Source organism: Ixodes scapularis, unplaced genomic scaffold (genome assembly GCF_016920785.2).
Source record: "Ixodes scapularis isolate PalLabHiFi unplaced genomic scaffold, ASM1692078v2 PGA_scaffold4__175_contigs__length_147842914, whole genome shotgun sequence".
Lineage (NCBI taxonomy): Eukaryota > Metazoa > Arthropoda > Arachnida > Ixodida > Ixodidae > Ixodes > Ixodes scapularis.
The window spans coordinates 113009561-113035382 of record NW_024609879.1 but is presented as its reverse complement, the minus strand read 5'-3'; the positions used below and the strand labels follow the sequence as shown (position 1 = coordinate 113035382).

General features: G+C 45.9%; 1 protein-coding gene across 1 annotated transcript in view; it reads left to right on the top strand.

Annotated features, from left to right (window-relative positions):
• The window catches only part of LOC120848892 (organic cation transporter protein-like), a 104856-nt gene that overhangs the window by 29339 nt on the left and 49695 nt on the right, over positions 1-25822 (top strand). The window contains exons 5-7 of the mRNA XM_040220965.2: positions 1912-2059; positions 4253-4344; positions 5224-5438. Coding sequence (XP_040076899.2) covers positions 1912-2059; positions 4253-4344; positions 5224-5438 — 455 coding nt within the window. The remainder of the gene's footprint in view (positions 1-1911; positions 2060-4252; positions 4345-5223; positions 5439-25822) is intronic.

Here is a 25822-nt window from a genome sequence, read left to right as displayed (position 1 = left end):
GCTCCCCGTTGGTTCCGCCGACCCCTCCGCTGCCCCCGGCACACCCGGCTCCTCGTGGTTCGACATTTTGGTTTGAAGAAGGCGCGTAGCGCACATCCCGCATAATATTGGCTCAACTTTCTCTCCAATTAATTCTTAAATGTATTGCAAAAGGGTACAAAAAGCGGTTTGTTTTAACAACGCCCAAAAGTTTTTGATTGTTTTTCAATACTTTTACCTGTACTAGAACAGATGCGACGGCCAGCGACGCACAGAATTGGTTGCCGTTCCTTCGCTAAACGCAGGAACTGCTCCCAGCGTCGTAGTAAATCCTACCCCGTATCCCGCGCGTAGGGACGCCTCAGGGAATGCGTAGCTACTTCGGCTCGTCGGTGGTTGGCTCCGGACGTCGCTGAAACGGTTGACGGGTGTCAAGTTTGCGATGACGTAGCGGCGTCAAAGTGGGCAGAGCCGCCACGTGAGTGTTGCTAAGATACGCTCCTCCTTTGCATTACGTCACTTCCATGTACCTTTTCTCAAATGTCCAACCTAGCGATCCAGCCGGCCGCGCCAAAAGCAGTCGCGAACAAACCCCCTCGAATGCCCCCTCCTCACATCGCCGCCCCTACTCGTAATAGGTGTGGTGCCGGTGCTTCGAGGCGCGTTTTGGAGTGCTTTAGTGCGCACGGAAGGCAGCGAACGGGCGTACGCACTTGAGAATCGTATTTTAGCAAAAAGCAGTCCAGCTCGCTAGGCCTTACTCGTATTGGCGACGTGCGCGACCGAAAGCGTCGCTGTCGGCCTTCCACGATTGGCCCAAAAGCTGACTATGACGTCGGAAAGGGTATACCATCGACGGAAATAAGAGGAATGAAAGAACTTTAATTTCGACGGTGTTGGCCGTGTTGCTTTGAGAGCGCAATGATTTCAGGCTTCCACCATGCTATTTACAAACACCATCGAATTTGTTGTTCGCAAGGTAATGACGTCACAAAGGGGAACCATAGGAGGGCGCCACCTAAACATCTCGCCGCTAATTGCTCCACTGTCGCTTGCCAGCCGCCATGTTGCTTTTGGGGGTGCTCACTGTGACTACCTATTGATTGCGTGCCGTGTGACTAGCCATAGGGTCGTTAGTATTACTAGGGGGGGGGGGGCGGGTAGCGATATCTGTGACGGCTTCTGACTGTCCCAAATGTAGTACCCTACGACTACCCTTTTGTTGAGAGTGTAGCTGCCTTGAGGTCTACCCACTATCCTTCCAATCGGAGCCAATCAGAGCTCGGCGTCCCGACGTCACCGCAACCCCTGCGCAACAAGGGAACGGACTTGCGCTAAGCATAATCCCTGACAGCCTCAAGAAACGCGTGGCGTAGTGTGACGCAGCATCTCATCATCGCACTGCAGCCAACGGGACTGTGGCATTATCTGATACCAACGCAGAGGAACTAAGCAAGAAACAAAATGCGTGAACATAATAGGCTACATCCTAAGCTTCTTAAACTGTATATGACTATACATAGAATAATAACAAGAACTCCAGAAATTCTCAATAGAGCACAAGGGATCACGTGGTTTGTGGGCCTTTTTTGCAATACACGCCGGGGGGGGGGGGGGGGGGGACAGGGCGAAAGCGTCGATTGACTGCAAGCCTCTCCACCCGGTATCCTCCTCGTCACGCTGCAACACACGCATGCGTGTGACGAACCAATCTGCGGGGTGAGGGGGGGGGGGGGAGAGGATATTTGCCATCAAATGACAAACGCTCTCCGTTGTTTCAGGTGCTATCTCTCTTAAATCAAGGCTTTTGTGTATCTTAAGGAAATGTATGCTGCCACTTTGAGGCTTTAAGAGGTTCCTCTTGAGCGAGAGAAACACCGTCGTTAGTCTGCTTTTTTTAAAAATAACGTTTGCATTTATGTTTTCCTCTAGGTGGTTGTATGAATCCCCAAGATGGCTTCTGAGTACGGGCCAAAAGACAAAGGCGTGCGCGTCCATAAAGAAAATTGCGAAGTTCAACCGACGCGGCCCGCAAGACATCGAAAAAGAAGTGGACCGGTTAATGGAGACCAAAGTTGGCGTACGTTTTTTCAAGTTAGTCTGTTTAAATCGACTTGTAATGTGGAGCTCGTGAGCTAAATAAAAAGGAAGAGGAACGCCAATGTAATGCTGCATATATTCTATTCTATATGCTTTAAAAATTTGCAAACATAGGCTAGCGTAACATTTACATAAATGTCCTCGCAAAGCGCATCCAACATGTAACGACACGAAAGGAAAGTTCAAAGAAAATCTAATTTTCGTAGAGTTGATGAGCTATTAGTTTCACTTGATCATTTTGCTAGCACTGGTCTCGTTCGCTGGAGAGGCTTCCTTGACGTCCTAACATTTTTCACTACTCTCTCACAAGGAATGCAGATACATCTGTAATTTATCATCTTAACAATGTATGATAGTACGTGTGTTTTGCAGTGAACAGGATACTTCACAGAAATGTGTTCCCTCCCTATTGAAAAATACACCAGGCCGAGGGCTGGTGTGATTTGATGTAACACCATACTTTTTCACAAATGTAATTTGAGACATTTTCACACCAGCAATCTGGTTTTCTGGTGTGATACCAGCAATCTGGTGTTATGGTGTGACATCAGGTTTTGTTGTAATTTCATAACAGAGCACTTGTTGACTGGGTGTTGCTTTACTGACAAAAAAGGTACAATTATAAGTTTGACAATAACGCTGATGTCATAATTACTTTACTAAAAAAAAATAGCAACAATAAATCTTTAGAAGCTTTACTGTCGTAGGGATTTGGCCGTGATCAACTTGAGCTTGTCTGGAGCAACTGCCCTGCGTCGAAAAACCGGACGCCCTGCTGTTCCACAATTCTAGGCCTTTCAGCTTGCGGTTGACTCGCACTGACCTTTTCCACGTACCCCTCCGCGCCAGTTATCTCCTCTTCTAAGGCATCATATTTGACAGATGGCTCGATTTTCTTGTCCAGCTTTTTCAGGGAAGCCTCCTTAAATAGGAAGAATATCAAATCTTTCTTCGAGCTCACCGACGTCGGTTGGACCTGTGGCCAGCAGGACGCCAATTTTGTTGATGATCTTTGTTGTGGCGGCTCGCAGGGTAGTCCTCTTTCGCTTCAAGTGGTCGAAGCGCTCCTGGCTCGTGGTAGGCATGATGTGGCCGTTAATTCCCGGGTTTCGTCACCAAAAACTGTAACAATTACTAGCTTGTTTTGTTGTTTTGCTTCCAGACCATGTCTAACCATCTTCAGCTTGTCGGAGGTCAGGAAAGCACACCAACACAGATATTTTCGGCTTCGACTCACAGAGAAGACTCCTTTATTTTCTCAAACTTCAACAAGAATACTGGCGCAAAGGGAAAGGGAAACCCCGCAGAGGCGAGCACCATAAGCTACTTAAGGCCGCCCGGTAAAAAGCCGGGGACGAGGGGGACACTTCTTGAGCACAAAGGAGCCCGCCGCGTGGTCTTCAGTGACCACCAAGACGGGAGGAAACGAAGCATCACGTCGGGGGAAGGGGCGTCACACAAACTAATCCAAAACACGCTCGCGGACGGGGGGAAAGTCAACAAAACTACAACACTGGTGTCACACCGAACTGCGTGGTGTGCACAGCCCGTTAGGTGTGACACCAAACTCTCTTGGTGTGCCCACCAGGCTGGTTTGCGGGTACACCAGCATTTATGGTTGGCACACCAGGCTGGTGTGCTCGATACACCAGCATTGTTGGTGGGCACAACAGATCTTTTGGTGTCACACCAGGATTCTCTGTTGTCACACCAGGATTGTCTGATGCATTTTTCGTTAGGGCTGTAGCCACATGCCTGTGCATATTGTACGCATAGCGCTTAAAGTGACTGTTTTCGGAGCCAGTGTTTAACTGAGGTTTGACTGCGCAGTAAAAACGATCGGTTACTTTAACAAGTAGAAGAAAAAACAAACTGCAATGATAACATATCTATATACGAAATCAGACCTTAGCCAAACAAAGTAAGTCATTAAATTGCGTGTTCAGTGGTATTATAAATTTATTGGCAGTACAGTGAATTAAATGATAAACCTCCCAACGCGTATAATAGAATCAAATGGATTCCATAACTGCTGTGATTTAATTTTGTAAATCACGAAGCCCCTTAACTTAGATTGACTTAGAAGACTCAAGAATATTGAAAATTTAGGCATCAGGAGGGATCGCTCGCTATAGACAATACCAAACGGTTATAAATTCATTCCTTTCAACAGGTTGACAAGTCAGTCCGCGGAAAGGTGTCTACTGCTGAGCTCTTCAAGACCAAATATCTCCGAAGGAACACAATCCTTCTTACTAGCTGCTCGTGAGTATCGTAGTTGTTTAAAAGTTCCCGTAAGCTTGGTCTCAGAATTGCGCTCTTCTATTGAAATTAGAGTAGCAACGGTGGCTCAGAGATAAAGCGCCGGCCTACGGATCTTCAGATGGTGGGTTTTAATCCCAGCCGATGTGCTCGCAATCAGACGGAAGCTGATTACAAAGTAGGCGCCATGTAAGCTAGATATTCGTGGAGCGTGAAATGAAGTGTATGACATCGTTTCATGGTGTAAACAATAGGGTGTCGATGTTGGAGTCAGAAAGGGTTCCGCATTTTTAAGGATGAGTAAAACCTTGTTACTGCTGTTTAAGATTAAAATGTAACTTAATAATACAAGAATACCTCTAGTGTTGTGAGAAAACACTCGTATTAACAACGGATGAATGCTCAAGTAGTTTTGTGCATGTAATAATATATTTATATATTTTTTTCACTTCACTAACGGGATTGGATCAGTCACCAAAATTACAGTTGACAATACAACTTTCAAAGCATTTATTTTAAAGTTTAAAGTTGCGCATTGTGGAAATACTTGATTACTAATAAACGTGATCTCTTCTAGGTAATGTATTGTCTTTATCTTTATGCCATGTTATATTGCTTTTTGGAGGCTTGGCTCTGCGTCATGTTATGTAGTAGACTCTTAGACTTTTATAAATGCAGTTATACTACATTTAAATATATTAGAATAAAATGCAGTTACAAATGACTAATTATACGCTTATGACGCGTAACCTGACACATTACAATAAAACATTGCTCCGAAGGTATTACAGTCTATTCAACTATATTAATTTTAAAGTGGTTGCTGAAATCCTAAATGAGAGGCGCAATTAAAAACCTCTCCATTGTAAACCTGCTTTGCAGCTTCTTTTCGTATATAGTGTACTACGGCTTTGCGAGGTCTTCAACAACCCTCGGTGGAAACCCATTCATCACCTTCGCCATCACCGCCGCCATTGAAACCGTTGGGTACACGATGTCGCTCGGCTCCACAAAGTACCTCAAAAGGATACCTATCATGGCGTGGAGCTACGGTTTTTTTGGTGTCACCCTGGTTGCCACTGCCCTCACGCCAAAAGGTAACACACATTCAAAAAACAAAAAACAAAAAAAAATCATTACTGTTTTACTAACTGACAAATTTACGGTTTCTAAGACAAGACTTATCACATAAAACAAGCAACTCGTAACGGTGCGCGCCCCACTATGCAATTATTCGAAAATCGGTGTTGACATCACGTGACTCTCGAAGATTTTAAGCCGCACTCGCACTGCTCGTACATCATTCAAAAGACCCGCGGAGGTCTCTGCAGACATGACAGAGTGATCTGAGGGCACGTCTCAAAAATGTTCGAATCGTGGTTTCTTCACACATATGCATGCTTCACACATGTCTGCACATTGTGTTTGTATGACCCATGTGACTGGAGAGCCTCCATACAGGAAAGAAACACGCCACAAAGAGTCAGGGGTTCTAGGGAAGCGTTTTTCTACAACAGATACGGTACGGTACGCGCTCCGGTACAAACTGCGCATGCGCTACTACAGAAGACTCCCAAATGAGCAGTTCGTATACCGAAGGGCCCGCCGTACCGTATCGGATGTTAAAACACGCTTCCCTAAAACTCTCTGGTGTCTGCAGGCTGTTTTTTGTATGATGTTGTAGCTGCGCGACCGCGGATTTAGGGGAAGTAGAAACTCTTGTTTTCCTGATCACGTCTGATATACCAGTACATAATATATGCATCAAAAACCATTTACCAATGTAATTTTTTTTTTTTTTTACATTGTTACTGTTTATACTCTGGATTTTATGCGAAAAGGGTTATATGCTCGACTGTATAGACCGGTTTCTTGTGATGGTTGCCATGTTTGAAATATGACGTAAATAGAGTGTGCGACAAAAAATATTAAGTAAATAGTTTAAGCATAACTAGGCAATGCCAACAAAGATGTACATCCAAAGAAGTAGAACTATGCGGAGAGGACGTCGTCTGCTTCTTGCGCAGGAGTTGCAGTGACGTCAAAAGGACGCCGCGCTTTGATTGGCTTCGATTGAAAGAAAAGTGTGTACACCTCAAAGCTAGATGCCTTGAGGGTACGAACTTGCGTTATTCATTGGCATGAACATCTTGAATCCTAGCGACTTCGAATCGGCAAATTAAGTTGTTAGCTATTTGCCCTAGCCAAAGTTATTAGAACCACCCAGATGGTACATTGCCATAGTGGCCTGCTTTCAAAATATGGCTCCGATCCGTACTCGAGAACCTAACTAGACGCGATCACGACGCCGCCATTTCGCCAGCAGCGGCCACTCCGGGAATTGCGCGGCTGCACGTACCGACCTAGTTGAGTCGCACTAGGGCCGGTGGCGCCATCTCACAGTAGCTATATAAAGCAACTTTCATGTTTTGACTCGAACCGAAAGGGCGGTGATGTAATCGTACCTAGTTTAAAGCCCCTCTTTCATGGGAAAAGTGGCGCCATCCTTTGAAGAACCGCCGCGCACACTACTTGCCAGTGGTTACTTGATACCCTGCTTTCGGTTTCGGACTTCCGGCCGCCATCACTTTCCCAAGCGGTTGCTACGCCGCGGCTGACGGGCTGCTGCGCCTGTGGAAAAGTCGGCCGGAAATCTTTTTAGTGTTCCCTCTGGAACGGAAAATGAACCTCGGAGCAAGATCTTCCTGCACCGAATTGGTCGAAAAGATTTGAAGCCGACAGGAGCCGCAAAGGTATGCGAGGTAAGTGTTATGTATAAAGCTCACCAGCATGCAAAAAGACAGCTGTTTAGAGTGAGTTATGCACTCCATTCCACCGTAAGCGCGAGTAATGTAATAGCGAGCACAACATTGCCGACTTGGCATGCACGGACACCCGTGCCGTGCACTCTAAAAAAAAAAGGTAGTGATATGTGACTACCTTTGGGGTGGTAAAAAGTTGTCCCAAATGTAACGACCCGAGGGTAAAAATGACGACTCCACACGTAGTCAAAAAGCAGGTAGTCAAATTTGACTACCCCTAAAAGCAACATGGCGGACGGTTAGCGACGCTCGGATTCCCCGGTAAGGCCTAGCGAACGGCACGGCTTTTCGGCCGAGTTAGAGAATAGGGCGCATACGCCTATTCGACGTCTTCCAAGCGCCATCAGACACTCTAAACATCCGTCCTTAGACACCAGTACCGTACCAATTAGCCGGGAGGACGGCAGCGTGTTTGCCGGAATCGCCGCGATTGCACCCGACGGCATCTCGCTGGATTGACTGTATTTTTACCGCCGGCGGAGAACGCTCAAAAAAGAAATCGTAACGCGAGTAATGGGCACGCTGACTTTATTGAAGACAACGTATGCTTGTCGTTTGCGGCAATGAATCGCTGGGGACCTTCGTCGACACCGACGGGAGGCGTTTAACTCGCACCAACGCCCCGCTATCTTTCTTTCTTTCTTTTTGTTTTTTTCCTATCTCTTCTTGTTTGAGCCTACCTCAACCGACGCAGTTATCCAATGCTGCCTGCACTTCGCAGCTCTTCGACACAGAACAATAATTTAGGTGGTCGAGTGACACAATTATTACGATTGTTTTCAATCTGAGAGGCACGTAGGGAGCCCAGTCGCCCAGTGGACCGCAGAACATGGACGGCTGGACCGTATGCCAGCCGTTTGTAATCAATAGCTACAGGACTGCACAACACTTAGCTTATTGAATCAGGCAGCAGCTAGTGCCACCTAGGAGGTGTAGTTGTAACCGCTAATTGCACTAAAAAATGCTCATTCACTTACTCTCCTGAAGCTCCTGAACTACGTACGTACTGCACCTATGACAACTCATGCGCCAACACACACCAACCACGATATCGAACACTGTTACGGGCACATACATACACGATATCGAACACTGTTACGGACACCCATGTTTGTTGGTCGTACAGCCCACGTTCCAATAAAGACATTCTAGACTACGGCTCGGCGCACTCAAAAATCATCAAGAGGGGCATAGCTCTAACGTGTCTGGGCTCGGCACTAAGGAAGTCTTGTCTTCATACTATGTCAGCCAGCTTCACCATGCAAGTAGAGAGGCTAACGAAAGCCGGCTATTCGTCAGCCCTACTGGCGGATGTGGCAAACGCTCTGGTGAAGAAGGCAAAAGGCTTCCAGTCCAGCAAGACCAGTGTCAAGCAAACAAGGCCAGTTGTAATACCGTACCTGCACAGGATGTCCCATAATTTAAAGAACGTCGCAAGCCGCTATGGGGTCAGAGTAGTTTTTTCAGCACCACAAAAAATGAGCCAAATTTGCAATGGAGGGAATGCGCATGCTGAGCGTACCACAAAACCCACGTGCACCAAGAAGCATGCAAACGAATTCCTACCATGCGCTTCGGGCGTCGTGTATAAGATACCTCTTTCGTATGGCAAGAGCTGCATAGGCCAAACGGGCAGATACCTCAATGACCGCCTCCGGGAGCATGATTACTCCTTGAAGGCTACAGTGGGCGGAAATCTTCCTCTCCATTGCAGGGAATGCACATGCAGACCATTATTCCGTGAGACCAACATCTTGGGGAAGAACAAAGACAAATTGCCCCGCGAGGTATTGGAGGCCTTCTACATCCTTCGTGAGGACAGGAACAGTATTAGCGTTGAATCCGTTACGCTTACAAACAAGGAAAGGAAATTCCTTGAACAAACAATGAAGGGCCCGCACGAGCCTGGACGAACTAACCGCTATCATTCACGGAGCTGTGGCAGGTGCACGAGTCCGCGGCGGACTATTTAGGTGTTTTCTTTCTCTTCCCTTTTTATCAGTAAACGTAGTTGTGAGTAGCGCTCTTTTCTGTCTTGTCCTTCTTCTTTCTACCTTGTGCGCTAAATACCTCAATATGTTAGACTACCAACTAGTCCAAATGTAAACTTTACTGCAGTTTATAAGCTTACTAATGCCATGTTGCCCCATGCTCGTTCCGCACGTGTAATAGCAGCAAAGGTTACAATAATATCTGCATTCCTAGTCAGTAATCGGCTAAAGGTAACATAATTCTTATTCTTGTGTTGCTAAATACTTCACAAAGCCCAGCGTATCATATTTGCTACCTTGAGTTTGATAACTCAAAAAGTGACAATAAATTGCGTGAAGCTGAGACCATAAAGCTATTATTGTAATAACTATATGGCTAAGACCAAAGCCCGGAGTATCGGTTTTGATACGCTGACAGAGTTTTCCGGTTAGGGTAGTTCAGCAAAACCCCGCCAGGCTGCCGCTGGCAGCTAGAGCAAGATGGCCGCACGCAGCAGCTCGCTCGAAGGCATAGCGTCGGCGCATTTTACTCGAAAAACAGCAAGCCGTCCTATATTCGGCATTTTTTTTTTTTTGGCTCAGAAAGTGTTGCGCAACCACATTATTCCGTTCGCTGTTGTGTTTGAGTCCCGTCCGCTTAGTAACATTGCTTCAAATTTCTGCGTATCATTTTCGATACAGTGGGTCGTAATTGATGGCACAATTTTTGTACCAATTCTGATACGTTTTCTTGGTAAAGCTTTGAATGGTAAACGTTTTAACCGTTTTTTTTTATTGATTTTTCCTTCTAATTTTAGGTTCCTAAGTTAGTAACATATTGAACAATATCGTCGCCGGCGAAGATGTCGGCGATTTTAGTGATCTGTCGGAAAGTGACGAAAATTAGTCCCCCCCCCCGCCGCGGCTGAGCCCTCTGAGACAAGTGATGATGAAGAAACCGTAGAAAATTCCTTCGGATCATCTGTAGCTTCGTCTTCTCGTCCATACAACAAATGGCGAAAGGAATTGCTCCAAAACAGTCATGCTGAATTTTCCAAAATATTCTCTGAGCCGGAGGCCATAGATTCACCATTGTACCTTTTCCGCCAGTTTCTAAGTACTGATATGCTCACTATGCTAGTGGAGCAAACAAATGTGTACAGTACGCAGAAATACGGCAGCTCCGTGACACAACTCTGCTAGAGCTGGAGCAATGTATTAGAATATTCCTGAAAATGGGGCTTATAAAATGCTGAACATCATGTGCTACTGGGAGAATGGGACAGGGTATTCTATCGCTGACAAGAGGTCGTGAAATCGTTTCTTGAAGCTGATGCAATGCATGCATGTTGTAAACAACATGGAAACCACCGAAGAAGTGAAGGAGCAGAAGTTGTGGAAGATTTGTCCTTGGATTTCATTATCCTAGCACAACCTCTAGAGCATTGAACAAGAAGAGTTCAATGCGGTGGATGAGATAATGGTGTTATTTACAGGAAGGAGCTCGCTAAAACAGTACATCCCAAACTAACCGACGCCGTGGGGTTTCAAGCTTTGGGGATGGGCAGGCACAACCGGTGTTTTTTACCAGTTCGAACTATACCAAGGCCACTCCAAAGAAAACTACATTTTTGGACTTGGGGGTGATACTGTCCTGAGCATGTGCTCTGAAATACCTTCAAATGAAGACTTCAAGGTTGCAGCTGACAATTTTTTTAGCTCTTTGAACCTTGTTGAAGAGTTAACGAGAGGAATACAGTACGTTGGAACTCCGAGGCGAAATCGGCTGAGAGACTGCAAACTCCAGGATGAGAAGACTCTGAGAAAAGTTGGCCAAGGCTCACATGATTACATATTTGGCAATGACAAGGGAATTGTGGTAGTTCGCTGGTTTGACAGGAAAGCTGTCACCCTAGTGTCAAACTTCGTCTCTGTTGAGTCGATTCAGCAAGTCAAACGGTATGACCGGAAGGCCAAACTCCACATTGACATTACACGCCTGGCAAGTGTTGGTATGTAAAACAGTTTTAGGGGGGGGGGGGATCGACCAACATAATTATCAGGTGTTGCTGTACAAATACACCATTCGGTCAAGGCGCTGGTACACGTACCTCACATGTCATGCTATCTTCATCTGCGTCGTGAATGCGTGGAATATTCACAGGCGCCAAAGCCATCAGCTGAAGGAGCGGCCACTCAAGCTGAGAACCTTCATTGCCAATTTATTAGAAAGCCCGATCTCTACTGGAAAAGCACCAAGAGGACGGCCGGTCAGTCTGCCTTCGCCTCCGATGAAGAAGAGGAAGTTCACGCCAAGTCATCCCCAAGATGACGTTCGAAAAGACGGGGTTGGGCATCTTCCAACTGTGGCGAGCAACCGACTTCGATGCAGGAACTGTGTGCCCAGTGCGAACACATTTAGCACAGTTGTGTGCGCGAAATGCAATGTAACTCCGAGACTGAGCAAGCGACGCAACTGTTTCTTTGAATACCACAAGCCACGAGACTGCAGCTGGCAAGGACGTAGCAGAAAAGCCCAGTGTATCATATTTGATACGTTCAATAATTTTTTACTGGTTTGAAATTTCATTGTTCTTTTTGTATGAATGTACTTACCTTAGCCATAAATAAAGGCACACAAGTTTCTACTATTTTAATTTGCCTAGAAATATGTTTGGGCTTAAATTTCTCAAGCACTTAAATTTAGTGCTTGAGAATAGGTGACAATTGTAGCGGTCAAACGCTGGCGGCACGCTTTCCCGTGTTGATCGAGTGACCGATAAGTCGCTCTACTCGCTCCACTTTAGAATCCCCTAAATTATACTCATGTGAAAAAAAAGGATTGGGGTACCTGTAAAAGAAACAACAAGCATAGCCGAGGTTTCTCTTTTTTGTGTGTTTGCTGCATTCGGAGAACATGTACACCGATATCAAATTATTTTAAATCTCAGTTTTCTGTTGACAACAAAAGGTTGGCACTTTTCAAGTATGGGGACACTTGATATAAACAGTGTATTAAGCTCAAAACATTAGGGAATTCCAACCAAAACTATACTGTGTATATATATATAAAGTGGCTATAATGAAGAGAAAGTGCTCAGGTGGCAATTGTTTGTATCATTTTATTTTCCAAATCTGATTATACAATTTTATATTGAAAATATTTCCCTCTAAAAAAATAAATAAAACTCCTAAAACAACCTTGTAGGTACTTTTGACACAGTGTGGAAATGGAAATTTGAAAAGGTGTCTTTTTCCAGCACCGGACTATCGAACTATAATAGTTATAGTAATGATACTTTCAAAAGCCAGAAACAACCCTTTGAATATGAAACAAACCAGAGAACTTACATGGAAACAGGGAACGTCTAACCAGAAAACAATGTTATGTATGCATTACAAACATATGAAATCATCAAAATATGCAACATCACAGTCACTTCACCATTCTAAAAAAAAAAATACCTGAAAATATGTATAACACAAAAAGGGATATGATTTACACCAAGCAAGATACTGGGCCATAGAACCATAGTTTCAACAATAAAAAAAGTATGAGTGGGTGCCCAAAAATAACCGGAATAAATTTCAGGAGGTCGGGCATTCGTAGTACCAGCATCCACCTCTTCCAGCACCCTTCCCAAGTTAGTTTGCCGACCGGCGTCGTCTGCTAAGGATCTAGCGGCATGTTGTGAATTTTTTCCCCAAGCACTTCAAAATCATTCCTTGTTTTTTGCAATGTCTGACTTGAACGACCTTCCACATCCATAAAATGATTTCCTTTCAAGACTTTTCATACGGGTGAACAGAAAAAAGTCACACGGGGCGAGGTCCTGAGAATACGGGCGGTTGAGAAGCGGTGTCATGCCAGGACAATGTCTGCTGGGGCATTGTTGTGATGGAACTATCATTCCCCCTTTCCCTCATATTGGGGCATTTCTGCCTTACTAAGTTTCTCAAGTGTCGCAAAATTCCCCGGTAAAACACCTGATTAACAGATTCACCAAGAGGAACAAACTCGGAGTGATCAATGCCCAAATTTTTTTGTGTTCTTCTTCAGTTGGGGAGGTTAAAGGTCGCCCAGAACGAGGTTGGTCATCGACCAAAAATTCACTAGTCTCAATGCGAGAAAACCACTTGCAATTTCTTATTAGCATCTTCCTTACAAGCTCCCTGAAGCATTACAAGAGTTTCTGGCACAGTTTTACCTAAAGCAATATTTCACAGCCCCATGTTGTTCTTTCATATCAGACATTGAAAAAAAAAAACATTTTGAAGTGCTTGGAAAAAAGTATTTATAACAGACAATGCATGTCGGCAAACTCGCTCGGAAAGGGTGCTGCAAAGCGCTCCTAGCGGCGGAAGCTGGTACTACAAACAGCCCGCCTTTCAGAAATTCATTCCGGTTACTTTTGCATCCAACCTGGAACGAATCACTGCACCAAAAGCTTTCGATATATGCCATGTTTTAAAAAAAAGATGGCAACCAGTCAAAGAGGCTCAATAGACCTTATGAAAATTGTCTGGTGATCTGACAACACTGAGAGCGTCGCCATTTTAATGTTGGCAAGCGTCGTCGGTACCAAAGCACGGTGGAGGCATCTGAGAGAGTCGTACGGGCAGTGTACGATAGCGCAGCAGCTGTTTTCCGCCTTCTGACCATGGAATGTGGACAAACAGTTTAAACAACCTACCGCAACTGTCTGATGAAGCTCTAGGAGGCCTGTGCACGCTGGCAACAACCTCGTCGAAGCACCGGAGCAAGTCCTACGCCTTTGCTGTACAAGCTTACACACTGCGGGTTGTCGCCAGCGTGTGCACAGGCCTCAAAAAGTTTCATCAGACAGATGCGGTAGGTTGTTTAAACTGTTCGTCCCCGTTTCATGGTCAGAAGGCGGAAAACACAGCTGCCGCGCCATCACACACTGCCCTCCACCGTGTTTCAGTGCCGACAACGCTTGCTAACATTAAAACAGTGACGCTCTCAGTGTTGTCAGACTAGCAAGCAATTTCGCATAAGGTTAATTGAGATGAGGCAATTTTCTCTGTAACATCAAGCAACATCGGCCACAGTGTGTGCCCAAATAATGGCAGACTTCGATAATTGGTGCTGCAGCTACCATACTCCGTTCACCTCTAAGCTGAGACTGTGGTGGAAGCTATGCCCTCGTTAGACTAGTCATACGCCTCTCTTTTGCCACATCATCACGCTCCCGGCCATACCCACCCGCAAAGAGTTGGGTCAGGTGATAAAAGCAGTGATGTGATTGGTCATAACCGTTTTGGAGCAGCTGTTTGAGCAGCCAAAAGTTCCTTTGGAGAAGCAAAAAGAGCTTTTGGAGCACAACCGCATACTTGATTTTCATTTATATCACTGCAAATGTGAGGAGAGATGGCAAATATTAGGAGAACAAACACCAGTTGTTTAGTTGCTTGTGAAAGCACCAGACACGGCAACAAGAAGACGACTGATGAAGAACAGCGCAGACTGCTGTGGATGATTATTTTAGGTACGAAATCCCACTGAAAAAATGTTAAAATACAATCATTTTGAGCACATTTATGTGTCCTTCAAGTTCTAAGAGGGTTTGTAACAAAACTGCAACTCTTAATTCAGACGAAAAAAAAAAAAAAAGAAGTATAAAAACTAAACCTACAAGAGTTCATATATACCTTCTTGCACCCTGTCTAGCTCTGGAGGAGTACCTTTCCTCTTAGTACGCGGGTGTGCTGTGGCGAAGCAAGACACGCAACATAGCGAAACCTAATTTGCAATTGTTGCTTCACTGCATTACACCACTATGCGGTGAGAAGCGCACTCAACAAAGCTAACTAACCCACCAGAACAGACCACAAACAACGAGACTTGTTGCGAAACTTCCGAGTACTGTCAGTGCTTGGTGCGAAATAAAATCGAATAGTATGTTATTTGAGACGGTTATCGAAAGTCTTGAAAACCCGCACGAGCCTACACTAACGATTCGCCCCGGCAGCGAGGCCTGCAGCTGTTATATTTTCAGTATTAAATAATTGAACTTAAGTTCTGGTGCAATGTTGGTGCAAATTCCTCACATTTTGATCGAATGTAGCAAGTGTAGCAGAATAAGCACTTAGGTGCAGTTTGGCACAATTGGCGCTGCAATCACATCACTGGGTGATAAGAGGGAGGCGGATGATTGGTTTGGCAGCGTGAACATAGTATAGCTGGTGTCACTTTTGAAAAGGGTCTATTCAAGGGTAGCTGAGAAGCTGTTGGTGGCTGCAATACAAATAGCAGAAGCGCATACTGTAATGTTCACTCGTCTCCTATGATTTTTATATAGCCTTTGTTCTTCTCAAGGGCAACACTGGATCCCACCGCTGCCGGCATGTCGTGGTCGAGACAGGTTAACGACGACAACGGATTCATTGCTTACAATACGTGGTCCTGTGGGTTGTCGGGCTGGTGGCATCTATTACATCGTGGGCATTGTTTGCTAACCCTCTTTTGCATCTTTTTGCTGGTGCTTGCCACATGAGGTGCTGTGCTCGGCGGTGGGCACTGGTGTTTCCCACAACAGTTCTAAATCACTAAAAAAACAAAAAAACAAAAAAAACAGGGTGACAAACCTGTAACAATGTAGCAAACAGAGATGTTTTAGGCTGGCTTCACACGAAAAATCTTTTTCAACATTTTGACGTTGCAAGGCAAACAGAATTCTGGAAGTTCCACGATCTAAACCAACAAGCACGCCCCCCCAAAGGATTGAGGATCCATTCCACCGCCTGGCCATGGTCTGACGAGTAGCTGAAATCTCGTTACATCTTGAAGTAGCAATAGCTGCAATTCCAGTCTCCTGAGTTCACGAGTAGCAACCGCTGAAATAGCAACGTGCTATTTCTGGTATGATCACTATGCAAAAATACAATTAGTGATCACTTGCAACTATGCCTATGTCTTTTGCTGACGCACCTAGAACCATAAATTACAAAACTAGAAAAAAGTAAAGCAATCAAATTTTGTTGTCAATTAACCTTCTGACCCTGCAGTGATAATGAAATTAAACTACAAGCATATACAGATTCATTAAAAATATGTTTAATATCTATCTTGAGTGAATGGCTATATTTTTATTGTAAACATCCCATTCTTGCAAGCGCATCCAATACAGTCACTGAAATGTGACAGAGACATCTTGTTACATTTGGGATACGAGTCATCTTACCACGGCCATTGCTAGCCTGACTGCAAGCATGCCAGTTGACAGTGTCACCAAATACTTTGCCAGGAAAAATACATTTGTCTCTATTCATTTACGCCAGCGCACCCACACTGCCAGATGTTGCTCTCCTAACGGTGTAGACACCACGCATCTGAGAGAATGCATGAGGATCACACCGTCCACACTGTACAGCAGTCATGCCGCACCAAGGGAGAGGGCTGCCATGGGCACACCGAGATACCGGGTTTGCCAAGACAGCAGAGGCAGCTGTCTTGACTGGTGCTCCAGGTGTCCACAACCATAGACGGGAACAGTCATCTATTGTTGCCATCAACTGTCCCAATAGGCAGATCTCACTAAGCGTTCCACGCATGCGTGATGCCTCCATAACTTTAGTTCACAGGAGGCAGTGCACGAGACGGCTCGTGTCGTCTCGTCACGTGCAAAGCTCCAGCGGGGTTCTCCCACATGCAGAAAGACTTAATTTTCTTTGATGCATTGTGGCAGCGGCGGCTTAATGAAACTGGCTGGTGAGATTGGTCTATTCAAAGGCAAAAACCCTGAGGCTGCTGCACATCCAGTCGTTCCAACCATGCAAAGCCTCTTTGTGTCCAGGCCATTGGATTCTCATGGGGTGAGATACTTTCATAGTAAAGTATCTGGTGTCGTCATGTCACACCCTGGTGGTTTTTAACACCCATGGGCTATATAATTCCTCTTCACTTTCAAAGAATTCTGTTACATCAGAAAGATGAGAGGTTGAAAACAGGGATGGAGAAGAACGTCAGAGGAAAGGAGTGGTGAAGCAAAGCGACTGACCGAATCGTCTTAGGCGAGCCAACGCAGGACACCTGTTTGTGCAGGGCGTGGGCTGGGATGGTGTGTTGCCTAACCTGGGGTGCCTTTGAAGGAAACCTAGCCCGGGCTTGGCTCAACTGCGAAGACCCCAGTTTCATCAGACACAGGGACACCTAGCACAGCCAGGCTTGCAGGGGGTCTGAACCCATGCTGGGCTCGGGGCTCATGGTGATTGGTGACACCACTCACCAAACACCCATAAGCGCATAAGTCTCCTGTGGCAACGCAACCCTGTAAAAAGGCATTCAGTACATGAAGTAGATACTGATCAAGCCAAGCGAGAGATACACTTCAACTGAAAAAAATGAAGGCTCAGCTCAGACATATGATAGATGCCCAAATGCGGTTGTCTGTCAAAACAAATGTATTTTACATGCTCCAAGTGGACTAATAGTTACCATAGATAAACTCAAAGCTACAAAGCAAAATGTACCCAAAATGCTGAAAGCTGAGCTAAAGTATGCACAGCTTTCTTAACCGAAATACCTAAGAATGCTTTTCTTTCACTTGCCTTTCTAATTAAGTGACACCTCTTTTTCAGCTACAAATGGAATGTGCTCACGTGAAACCTATAACTTCATGCAAAGTCTGGGTCATTCCTCCTCTGCAGTGTGCTGGCTTGCTCAAAATAAAATCAGGTGGCCTTATCTCGGTCTCAACAAAAAAAAATTGTCAAGGCTAGTGCTGCCTTAGCAAAGCTTTTTCTTGAGGCTTCCTCAGATAGACCGACTGAGTTACTTCCGAACAAACCAGCCAATAAATAGATTATGGACAAACAGAATCAGGATTACACATTCCACTGAAACGAGTAGCCAAGTAAAATCACCAATTAGCTGAATGCTCAGGCGGTTGTAACCTGCCAACTTAGTAGCCTTCAACAAAAACTCTTTTCATTGCATCAGTTGGCAAAGTAGATGTGAAACACGTGCACGACAAAGACAGGCATTGTATGATGGTTATCACATCAATCGTAGCTGGCGTCCTGTGACACTGTGACATGGCACGTCCCGATGTCGCATTGTGGGGAGCTGGCCGACGCAAGCAGAAATTGCAACCGCATATTTTGGTCATTTCACTGCAGTGTCAGGTGTGTGCAGTTTGAATGTTTTCGTGTTCTGCGAAGCTACTGCAAGCACCATGAGTGACAAGGAAAGTGTTGTGATATCACCATCTCAACTACAAACAAACAAAGCATTGAAACAACGACAATGATGCCGAGAAGAGGTGCTAAAATGCTGAAAGGTAGTGCATGCTTTGGTTTTGCTGCATAATTGGTTTTGCTTTAAAGTTCAGAAGGTGAAGAGGAATTGCAGCAGTCAGGGTCCTCTGGGGTAAAAACCGCTACGAAGTCACATAAGCACTGTGGAAGGTGTTAGCTGTGCCAGGGCTCACGTTTCGTAATGACGCACTGTGCCTGTTGTCAGGCGCCCGTCATTATATACCTCGAGCAGTGCGAGAAAGATGTGCGTAGGTAAACAGTAACAGCCAGTCAAGCAGCACCAAAACAGGACCTGGAAGGGTACATGGGCTCATCCAGCTTTGACACCAGAGAGGCCTGAGCCAAGCTGGGCTTTAAGTGGAACCTCAGCAGAATCCTCGAAGGAGGACCAGACAAGCCTTCCTTCATGTACGTCACAAAAAGGTGCCTACCACACACTATTATGTATATCGGAGGTCGAATTTGGGACGCAGTCTTCCCTCAAAATAAGCTTTAGTCACTTTCCATCATCCCGGGTGTTGCTTGGGGTCTCGTGAAATGACAGCCCCGGCAAGTTCTTGCCCACAGGTACCACGACAAATGCCAAAAACAGCACAGAATACAAGAACGGACGAGAGGCTTATTTTCATTCACATTTTCTGCCTTGTATAGGAAGGCGACTCACCCTTGTAGTGGTAGCTGGCAACTGGCAATTAAGCAGGCATTATCAGTATACAGGAGGCTATGCTCCATGACGCCTATCCTGGGGCCCTATGTTGCGCTTTTTGGACTCCCACGGCGACTAGGGAGAAGGAAGTGACGTCAAACACGCAGCAAACACAGATTGGATGTTGATTGGTGAGAGTTGCTGATGACGAATTTCCGCAGAAGAAAACAAAGAAAAAGTGAGCTTTGTTTTCTTCTGCGGAAATTCGTTATCAGCGACTTCACCAACCAACGCTTAATCTGTGCTTGCTGCGTTGTTGACGTCACTTCCTTGTTCCTAGTCGCCGTGGGAGTCCACAAAGTGCGACATAGGGCCCCAGGCAGGTCAGTCATGAAGAGCTTGGCAGAAACCATCTTCTTGTTCCCCGGTGTTGACAAAGACATTTAAGACCATGTAAGAAGGTGCGAAACATGTGCCCAGTCCTGTTAAATGCCCCTGGTGCGGGTTCGGGTCAGCTGATTGGATACCAAGCAACGCTGAACATGGCTTATATTTTGCCGTACAGCTGTAGAGTTACGTGATACTGATCGACACAAAGCAGATAGAAGCATCGGCCGAGACCAGAGTGGAAGCCCAGTGCGACATCTTTGATCGATTTGGACAGCCAAGGAGACTTGTGTTTGACGACAACGAACCCAGATTAATAGTACTGTTTTCAAACAGTTTTTACAACAGTCAGGTAGATCACCCCACCACCCCTTTGTATCACCCGCAGTTCATCGGGTTATCCGAGCATGCGATATGTGGAGACAAGGGGAATTCATGAGGTTCAACCTCACAGTCTTGGAAACAGGCTTGCAAGCACTTCCCCGCCGTTGTTGAAGTTCCACTGCTGCAGAACCTCAGCAAAAGATAGGAAGTACTGTAAAACCCTTTATTTTCGCGGCCCCTATTTTTCGCGAATCGGTCACAGATGACATAATCGCGACTACTAAATTTCGCGAATTCCAGACGCCTGCATTGAAAATCTTAAGGACCGAAATTTTCGCGCGCCTTTAAATTTCGCGAATTCTTCAATTCGCGAAATTCGCGAAAATTGAGGGCTCGCGAACATTAAGGGTTTTACAGTATTCTTCTTAACTGCTATTTGGCTACCACATCAGATCCCCGATTGATTTTTGTCTATATGCATTTGGACTCGTCCCCGCACATGGGAGGCAACCATCCTCTTGGTGTGGGACAGACTGTGTGGGCGCGCAGTTTAGGCCTATGGTGGATTCCTGAAATTGTCTGCTCACTTGATGGTATACGAATGACAACAGTAGGCACCTCAAGAGGATAGCACAAACACCAGGCAGATCAGCTCTGGACACAGCTTCCCCACAAGTGGGCCAGCCTACCTGTAGTAGTTTTTTGACGGAGGGGCAACAATGTTGGAGGTTCGGTGGTTCAATCATCAGGCTGCTCCTTGGTAGCAGGAGACATCCAAAAAGCGCTGGTAGAGCGGCCAGGTGATGGAGTACCCTGATGGGAGACGAGTAGTGGCGGGGTTCACAGTCAGCGTGAACCCTGCCGGCAACAAAGCAGAGGTGATTGACTTTTAGGTTTAGATTTCATTAATTATAGAGCAGAACATCAGAACTGAATAACAAGAATGGCAAAGAGGTGCAAGCTCGGACTCGAACTTGCACTCATAATAGTGCAAATAGTGTCTGGGACGATGTAATAAACTAGTAAAAACCAATTATTAGATTCTCCTTTCCTTATATTTTTTTAAACAAAACCCCAAGAAAGACATTAAGGGGGTACAGAATCAAAACTTGGAATATCTCCGGAACACTTCGAAATAAGTGAAATATGATCCACGATATTCGTAAATGATAATGGCACGCTAGTATTTTTAGCAGATGGCTATATTTTTTGTTCCAACCAACAGATTCTGGCGAGCGCTTCAAAAACAGCCATCGAGTCGGCACGCAAATCTCGGGATATTTACCCGTGACGTCACGCTCGCAACGTCACGGGTCAAGGGTATAGTAATTACGATCGCCATCACTAGGTGGCGCCAGCTTTATCGTCAGCGCGTTACAATTCTGACAAGTCGGAATGCCCGAGGCAGGGTGTACTAGACCTGAGACGTGCGCCAAGCGTCGCTCGCTCCCGCACGCCTCCATCGGACACGCCACACCGTGGCATAGCTCCTGATGGGCCCGTGACGTGAGACATTCCAACAAAGCTCAGACCTCAACTACCAGGTGGTATTAGGACGTTTATTTATTTGTTTTAAAATTGCTTTTCTTGCATTTATAGACGAAAGACTGCTGTTTGTGAGCTGCTGACATGAAGCAGACCATGTCTACACAAAGAAGTAGGCGCTAAAATGTTGCTTCCGTACCCCATTAAAGCAGAACGAAAATCTACTGCTCTCCCATTCTTAATACTTTTTTTAACAGTAGCTATAGGGAGACTACAATAATAAAAAATACCAGAACACAACACTTATCTTCTAATACACACAAGTGGTCAATAAGAAATGATATTGGAAAAGCTTCATATCCGAGGAAAGTTGGTCATATGTGGGATAGTCGCAATCAGAGGAAAATGTACACTTAATGGCGGCTGTAGTGGTCACAGGCATTTATGATAAAAACGTTTTCTTAGAAGAAAAATCGAAAGAGAAACAATTAATTTTACAGCACTGCGATTCACCGAAAGCACCCGTCTAGAACGGAGGAGATGCTAGCTCCTCCGCATACGGGCAGCCGTCGATAAAACTTCATGTCGCATGCTGGTGCACGCTGGTTCTTCAAGATACGGTTTCGAGCGAGGAGGCCAATGAAGACAGCGGCCGTCTTGTAAACACCAACTTCTTGGGAGGCCGGAGCTGGGTGGCCATCCTGCGCGCTGACTATATTCCATTCATCCCTAAGCTGAAACTGCGGTGAAAGCTACGTCCTCAATGGACCAGTCATAGATCCCTTTTTCGCCACGTGATCACGCTCCCGCTCATATCCACAGACCGAGGACTGGGTCGGGTGATGAAAGGGAGGCGGCTGATTACTTCGGCGGGCAAGTAGTTCCCACTGCAGTCTCAGCTCAGAGCCGTGCTTAGAGAGTGTTTGGTCAGTGCTAGACGCAGGCAGAGCCTGGGCGTGCACCAGAAGCAGAAAGTGGGCTTGACATTCTCTCTTGGCCAACCAGAAGCCTAAAAGAATCCCTAGCGGTAGTAGCGAGAAACTGTTTTAATCATAGGTATATGTTGGTGTATGGTTTTAATAAGCACGTAAGTGTGAAGTGTAGTGACCCTTCATGGTTTAAAATAGGGTGCACAGGATGTTACAATCATGATCATGCAGAAAGATGTAAGAAACACCCCTCAACTCTGTTTTGCTCGGGGAGAGTGTGATCGCTCAGACGGTAGATTCCCGGCCTTCGGTGCACGGATGATGTCGATCGTTCCGCCAGTTGCACTCTTTCACCATAATTTCGGATGACCGTGATTGAAACATCAAATGCACCACATTTTCAGTCACCGAGAGCTACTCCGACGCACTTATGAATTTCGTTTCTCGCAACCACCGCCAGGGTATTATTTCCGGCTTCTGATTAGCCACACTCGAATTTGTGAAGACGCCCTGGAACACGCCCAGCCTGCTTTCGGCCAATGGCACTTCCTCATTTGTCTCCTATACTTCCCAACGAATGGCCAAACTTTCTACATATATGGCTCTGTCTCAGCTTAGGGGTGAAAGGAGTATAGGGCAGCATGTCTCAATGCAATGAAATTTCGTAAAGTTCAAAACCGGGTACAGCAGAGCGACCGGCCAAGGGAAAACGATCAGAAGGTTTGCCACGCCTTGCAATGCACACTAGTAAGCTGAACAATCACGAGCGTTGGAACACTGTTGAAGAACATCAGGGGCTTATTTACTGTACTAAAAGAACTGAAGGAACACAAGTGTTGGAACACTGCAAAAAACCTCGTAAGTTTATATACTTCCCTAAAAAAAAACTGAACGAGCACGAGCGCAAGAACTTTGTGAAAAACCGCGGGGGCTCTTTTTGTACTCAGAAAAGAGTTAAACAGTCGAAAAAACGGGACGGGCCGACAGGCTCGGCCGACGCACCAAAATATAGTGGTAGCTGACGCGCCGAAATATAGTTGTAGCTGACGCACCAAAATGTAGTGATCCTCTGGTGGAGAGGCGACGATGATGGTGGTTCGACGATCCGGCTGCTACTTGGCAGCAGGAGACATCCAGGAACAGCCGGTAGAGCAGCAGCGCTATGGGGTGTCCTGATGGGTGACGAGGCAGAGGCGATTGACCTTTAGATTTAGGTTTAATAAATCATACAGCAGAACATCAAACCAGAAGAACGCAAACGGTGAAAGAGGCGCAAGTTCGGGCTCGCGCTGGCGCTCGTAAAAGCACAAATAGCGCCCGTGACGACACAACAATCTAGTAAAAGCCAATTACTACGCTGACACTGAATTTCAACCTGCTACTGAATAGGAAAGTTCGCGCACTACGTACGTACAACCAGGAGATCACAGCCACGACGGGTGCAGCTCAGAAATTCAACCAGTCCGAGATTGATGAAAACAGTACGGGCGACACAGTCACATACCTCTGAGCTTGTTTACCCTGCCGATCCTCGGTCCAAGTGTTCAATGGTTCAACACGATCAGATATACAACTAATCATTTTTTATATCATTTGCAATAAAACAGGCAGAAAGACATCCTCACCTCAGTTCGGCGAACACCCACGCCGTTTATCGTTGTTTTGTTATGATGCCAGAGCTACACCCCACCACGGTCCACGGCTGTCGAGACCAGTGTTGCTGCTCGCGCTGGCAAAATGTTTATTCCACCAATTTACGCGAATTGCACAACATATGTGATCTTAACGGATCTTAAAAGATCACGAAAGCTAAGGAAGCATATCATTTATAGTCTTCCAGTAGTTATCCAAGTTACTAATATCATTTACGACTGCCTGCACGTGAATATCGGATTCGAAAGTGACCACAGCCCCGTCGTCACCTGCAGAAAGGCGGTCATTCCACAGCGGTTTGGGGTCGTCACTTTGCCCAAAGGCTAGTAACTCGCCTTTTGGGGTTGTCAAAGCCTCCAAAGCGCCATTTGACTACCCAGGGTAGTCATTTTTTCATAGAGTGTGGAAGTAAGCGTCGTTCAAAACAGCCTGCGCCTGCTCCTGCTCGTCCTTGTAGCGTTCGCGTCGCTCCCACTTACGGGTGCGGGCGGAGCACGCTCGGTCGTCAAGTGTTGCGTACGTGCTCGCATACCATACTTTGTTTCGCACACATAGCTTGCAACGCTGTTGCAGCTGCAGACGCGTGCAGGTGGATTTATCTATATCCCGTTTCAATATAAGTGCGAGCGCAGCCAATGCGACAAGCACGAGTATGTTTCTACGGACGACGCGCTCACTGCACCAGCATGTGTGCTTAGCCCACTCAAAGTGCGTTCGCCCTCGTAGCATCAATAAGGTCTCCTTCGCTCACAGTCTTATTGAAACTAGTGCCACTAAATAAGCTACGCTTATTTAGTGGCTCTAATTGAAACCAAAACGCAAGCAAATAAAACATTTGAGATCAACCCCACGCTCACGCCAGCAGCTTTGACAGCGCAGACTTCTCGTGCAGGTCTTTGGCAGGCTAACCTAGGAGCTGCAAAAACGGGCGTTTGAGGTGGCGTTACATGATGTGCTCGCGACTAAGATCCGATCACTTCAATCTATTACAGGATTACTTCAGTATCGGCCAATTCAAAACAATAATCCTGCAAAACAAAGAAGAGCAAGAAGTTTATAAATTACAGAAAGGATGCAAGCGAGCTGGTGAACTTTCAACATTGTAAAACCCGAAATGTCTCGGGTTTTACAATGTTGAAGAGCAATAAATTGAGGAAAGATGTTTTATCAAACATTTCCTTTCTCGTTATCTTCAACCGAGAGATTAAACCACCACTGCAAGGGAACTAGAATTGTAAATGGTATGTATACAACATCTCAGAAACAATATATATATATATATTTCTCAGTAAGACACATTACATCAGTCTTACAATAAAAATTCGATGCACAAACTGACGATTTTCGATGCCTCCTTTACACAACGCAGTTTCATTTATTTTAGATGGCTCCCTGGAATCCCCAAGGCCTGCAAGGTACATACACCACCCCGCAAAGCCTGAACGGTACATACACCAGGGCAATGCCCGCTGTATTGAAACATCTCCAGTACAGACTGCTGCTGTAACTGAAGCTGCTCGTTAGTTTGGCAGTCCGATACTGTTTCGTGGTCGATCGAGGCACACTTACCATTAGTGCCACTGCCATCTCTGTCCATGTAGGAGTCCGTGTCTTCCAGAGGGCCCCCAGCAAGGTGCAAGCAGAACTTTTTCCCCAGCGTAATCTGCCTCAGTGACCGCAGCTGTTGGTGAGTTCGGCAATCCGATACTCTTACCAGGTCGACTGGGGCTCACCTACCTCTAGGGCCGTCTTTGTCGATTCTGGGAGTGTGTGTCGTCCTGAGGCCCCCAGCAAGTTCGAAGCAGTGCTGTACAGAACCCAACCTACCCGGCTTCCCTAGAGTGGTCTGCCTCGGCAACCCCGGGTGCTGGTGAGTTTAGCACAGTGATACTGTTTCCAGGTCGACCGAGCAGCACCTACAACGATTGTCGTCCCTGTTCATTTATTCATTCTAGAAGTGTGTGCCGTCCCATGGCTCCCGAGCAA